This window comes from Thunnus albacares, chromosome 22, assembly GCF_914725855.1.
Source record: "Thunnus albacares chromosome 22, fThuAlb1.1, whole genome shotgun sequence".
NCBI lineage: Eukaryota > Metazoa > Chordata > Actinopteri > Scombriformes > Scombridae > Thunnus > Thunnus albacares.
This window is the reverse complement of record NC_058127.1, coordinates 956,945-961,944: the sequence shown is the minus strand read 5'-3', so window position 1 is coordinate 961,944 and position 5,000 is coordinate 956,945. Positions and strand designations below refer to the sequence as shown.

At 42.3% G+C, this 5,000-nt stretch overlaps 1 protein-coding gene across 2 annotated transcripts in view; it reads right to left on the bottom strand.

Annotated features, from left to right (window-relative positions):
* The window catches only part of LOC122973894 (voltage-gated potassium channel subunit beta-3-like), a 30,754-nt gene that overhangs the window by 6,872 nt on the left and 18,882 nt on the right, over positions 1-5,000 (bottom strand). For both annotated transcript variants that reach the window (XM_044341696.1, XM_044341697.1), the window contains 3 exons: positions 2,083-2,169; positions 1,443-1,528; positions 1,029-1,149 (listed from right to left, as the gene is read on the bottom strand). In XM_044341696.1, coding sequence (XP_044197631.1) covers positions 1,029-1,149; positions 1,443-1,528; positions 2,083-2,169 — 294 coding nt within the window. The remainder of the gene's footprint in view (positions 1-1,028; positions 1,150-1,442; positions 1,529-2,082; positions 2,170-5,000) is intronic.

The following is a 5,000-nucleotide window of genomic DNA, read 5'->3' as shown; positions in this document are numbered from 1 at the left end:
AACTAGCTAACAACCACCAAACAACCAGCTAACAATCACATAACAACCAGCTAACAACCAGCTAACAACCATCAAACAACCAGCTAACAACCATCAAACAACCACCCAAAAACCACTTAACAACTAGCTAACAACCACCAAACAACCAGCTAACAATCACATAACAACCACCTAACAACCAGCTAACAACCACCTAACAACCAGCTAACAACCAGCTAACAACCACCTAACAACCAGCTAACAACCATCAAACAACCAGCTAACAACCATCAAACAACCAGCTAACAACTAGCTAACAACCATCAAACAACCAGCTAACAACCACCTAACAACCAGCTAACAACCATCAAACAACCAGCTAACAACTAGCTAACAACCATCAAACAACCAGCTAACAACCACCTAACAACTAGCTAACAACCACCTAACAACCAGCTAACAACCACCTAACAACCACCTAACAACCACCTAACAACCAGCTAACAACCAGCTAACAACCACCTAACAACCAGCTAACAATCACATAACAACCACCTAACAACTAGCTAACAACCATCAAACAACCAGCTAACAACTAGCTAACAACCATCAAACAACCAGCTAACAACTAGCTAACAACCAGCTAACAATCACATAACAACCAGCTAACAACCAGCTAACAACCAGCTAACAATCACATAACAACGCTCTAATCATCTCTGAATGAGACAGAATGTACAAACATTAAAAATGTAGAATCTACAACAATTAAATACTAACATGTTTGTGTGTAGGTGTGTGTTTTGATGTGTACAGGTGTGTGTACAGGTGTGTAGGTGAGTGTGTACAGATTTGTGTAGGTGTGTGTACAGATGTGTGTAGGTGTGTGTACAGATGTGTATAGGTGTGTGTACAGATGTGTATAGGTGTGTAGGTGTGTGGGTGAGTGTTTCCAGGTGTTTGTACAAGTGTGTCCAGGTGTGTGTCCAGGTGTGTGTCCAGGTGTGTGTACAGGTGTGTGTACAGGTGTGTACAGGTGTGTGCCGTACCTATCTTGTGGTACAGTTCAGGCAGGTGCAGCTCCACTTTGTCTCTTTGGAAGTAGTGATACTCTGCCTGCTCACACACCGGAGGAACCAGGTTAAACTGTCGGGCGATAGAGTACGCCTCCTAACACACACACAGGTGAGACAGACAGGTGAGAGACAGACAGGTGAGAGACAGACAGGTGAGACAGACAGGTGAGACAGACAGGTGAGACACACAGGTGAGACAGACAGGTGAGACAGACAGGTGAGACAGGTGAGATAGACAGGTGAGATAGACAGGTGAGACACACAGGTGAGACAGACAGGTGAGACAGGTGAGATAGACAGGTGAGATAGACAGGTGAGACAGACAGGTGAGACAGACAGGTGAGACAGACAGACAGACAGATAATCTGAGGTTCTGTCGTGTCCTACCATGATCTCGACAGCGTTCCAGCGTGATGTTCCCCAGTACATCGCCATGCCCTGATCAATCACAAAGGTCATTGCACGAACAATCTCTGCACACACACACACACACACACACACACACACACACACACACACACACACACACACAAACACACACACACACAGTATAAAAACACTCAACATATAAACATTTTCTCTTCATATTTCACATCTGTCGGTTCAGACTGAAACATCTCAACAGTTACTAGCTAATGTTACATCACGTATACAAACCTGCTCTCATTATTAACGGCTATAAAATCACCCTTATAGAAAACAACTCATCACACATTTAACAACAAACTGTTATCAGAAAATAACACATGGTAAATATGAATGAAGCAACCTCTGCTGTGATAAAACCAACACCTGGACTGTAATCACACCTGCTCACATTATCACAGTTTCACTAACTCACTAACATTAGTCTGTTACTCACCTCAATCACATCAGAAGCTCCAGTCCCTTATTGTGTAAAAACACACAATACATGACATGCAACGTGGGGAATATTAATGCTAATAGAAACATGGACTGATTAGCAAGCATTAGCATGCTAGCATTAGCTTGTTTTGTCGTGTTTTTGTGTGTCGTGAGTTCTGACCCTCCATCGGTGCGTTGACGTCACTCCTGTTGGCGAAGACGATATCCACGTAGTCCAACTGTAACCTGGCCAGAGATCCACGCAGACCTGCGACACATCAGTAACTATGACGACAGCAGCCCTCCCTCCGGGACAAAATTAATAACACCTGGAAACTCAAACCAGAGCTGTAAAGCATGTTTCTGTTTTCACCCTGTGTTTGGTCTTTACGGGCCTCCGTACATCTATATTTTATTACATGAATCCTTCAACATTTCTCCTCTTATCAACATGTACTATTTAATTTTTTCATTCATTATTCCTCTGCTAAAGCTAATGAGCTCTATATTATTTATTTTATTTTATTCTTAGGAAATAACATTCATAAATCAAAGCTCTCCGGCATCAAAACAACATTGTACTCTAAGAACAAGAGCGCCTGTAAAATGTTAAATTGATGTTGTTTATTCTGTGTTTTGTCCACTGACGTCACTGTGACGTCACTATGATGTCACTGTGATGTCACTGTGATGTCACTATGATGTCACTGTGATGTCACCGTGATGTCACTACGATGTCACTACGATGTCACTGTGATGTCACTATGATGTCACTGTGATGTCACTGTGTCTTAAACCTGCATTCTGTATAACGGCCAGCAGGGGGCGACTCCACCGGCTCCATCTAGAGGTCTGACTGTATGGAAGTCTATGAGAAAATGAACCTCCTTCTCACCTGATTTATTAGCTCAGTAAACTGTTTCCTAACGAGTTCATGGTCTCAATCGCTAGTTTCAAGTCTTCTTCACTACAGCATGATGTTCGTTTAGTAAATTATGGCCCCATTTAGAGTAAAATAGATGATAAAGCAGCGTATGCTTTATGGCGTGGCTACCTTGTGTGGTTACGTATGTGTAGCCGTCGCTATTCCAGTGTTTTCAGTTGATGAAAGTTAACATTTCTGTCGCCTAAAAAGGTCTTTGTTGTACTAAAAGACCCTCTGAGGAGTCGATGTTCGGTTTTTCTGGTAAGTTCGTTTTGTTTTAAGCCTGTTTTTTGTTACCATCCCAATTAATATCCCAGTTAACATGAATTACAGCTGCGCGTTGCTAACCAAGCTAGCACTAGCATTAGCATGTGCTCCAGCTTGTCATCTAAATATGGTCACTGCTGGCTGCAAGATGGTCAAAATGCAAACCTGAGACTTTAAAACGGGATCACGGTGGCTACATCTGTATTCTTACAGTCTGTGGTTTGTTGTTACGTGTTCAGTAAAGTTAAAAACTGAGAGATGGTCGTATTCACGGTTTGTTTCAGGAGATTTACTGAAAAGCCGCTGACGAGGAAGAAAAAAAAGTGTCTCTGCAGCTAAATATAGTTCACTGTTGAGTTTGTTTCTGTTGTGTAATGAAGGTTTTTGAGGTTCTTTGTGTGCTGACGTCGTCGTTCTGCTGACAGCTGCTGTCAGCAGGAATTATCTCCGACGTTTTGTCGACCTTGTGAAGGACAAACAGCTGGAGTCTGAAGATCAGAACCAGCAGACAGAGACTCAGTGAAAAGTCTCATATCTAAGTAGTAACGGCTAATAGATCGACTGCCTCATTAGTAAAATATTTGAGTAATGCTTTATGTCACTGATCTGTCATTTTTGAAGTTTTCCAATCAATCAAACTTTATTTGTCGAGCATCTTTCATAGAGATGATGTAGAATCATGATCACGGAGGCGAAGAGAGAGACGCTGTTATTTCAGTAATAACTGTAGTAACTTTACTGAACATATGTTCAGAGACATGTTATGTGAAAAGTGCCCCGTAGATAACTTTTGTTTGGATTTGGAGCTATATTAATAAAGTTGAATTGAACTGAAAGACCATGTTACTGATCCCCTCCTGTGTGGAACAAACACGCCTTCGTATCCCTGACAGCTACAGTTTATATATTAGTTGTAATAATATAATATCCTACGTGCTGCACCTTTAACGTACTGACGTGTGAATCAGCACTTAGTGACCGGTGACGTCGTAACGAGTTTAAAACAGCTGCTGCAGCCAGTAAACGCAGCTTTAGACGCCGTTCGGAGGTGAAGAATAAAGTAACTGTGAGGCTCATCAGGATGAAATGAAGGTTCACAGTTAATGAAGTGACGACATGTGAAGGAAGGAAACAGCTGCTGGAAACAACTTCAGCTTCAAAGATGATTCAGTTTATGGGATCCTTTGTGGGTTAAATTTAGCATTTAGCATTTCAGAGTGATTTAAGTCAACAGAGCTGTTAGCAGCTTTCAGCAGGACACATGATTGATGCTGCTGCGTGTGTGTGTGTGTGTGTGTGTGTGTGTGTGTGTGTGTGTGTGTGTGTGTGTAAAACTCCTAATCCAGTCTTGGTGTGACTGAGCCTCTTAAAGCCTCGACGACCTCCGACAACTGACAGAGGACACTGACCGTGTGTGTGTGTGTGTGTGTGTGTGTGTGTGTGTAATTAGTGTCTGTCCAGTCAGTCCATATCCACAGAGTTAATACTCGGCAGCGTCTCTGTTAAACTGGTTTCTGACTGGTTGTTGGTTCCATATTAGCATCACAAAGCTTTATAACAAAGCTCACAGTCCAGTCAGACTTTCTACATTTTGCAGACGCTTTCATCCAAAGTGAGAAAGCAGACGAGACACTGAAGCGTCAGAGGACAGAGACTGAAAGAGGTTTATATATAATTATTAAAGGGTGAAACAACTGGACTGAGACACGTTGATGCTTGTTCGTTTAGTCTGATATCCAGTAATCACAAATGTCTCTCAGGAGGTTTTTCAGTCTGTGCAGCAACACGACATCCTCCGTCCTCAAACCCTCCACTCCACCCTGTTTAACAAGACGGCAGCCATGACAGCTCAGCTTCACAATCTATTGGTTTTTTGCATTAAAATGTGTTCTGGGTGATCAGGCTGC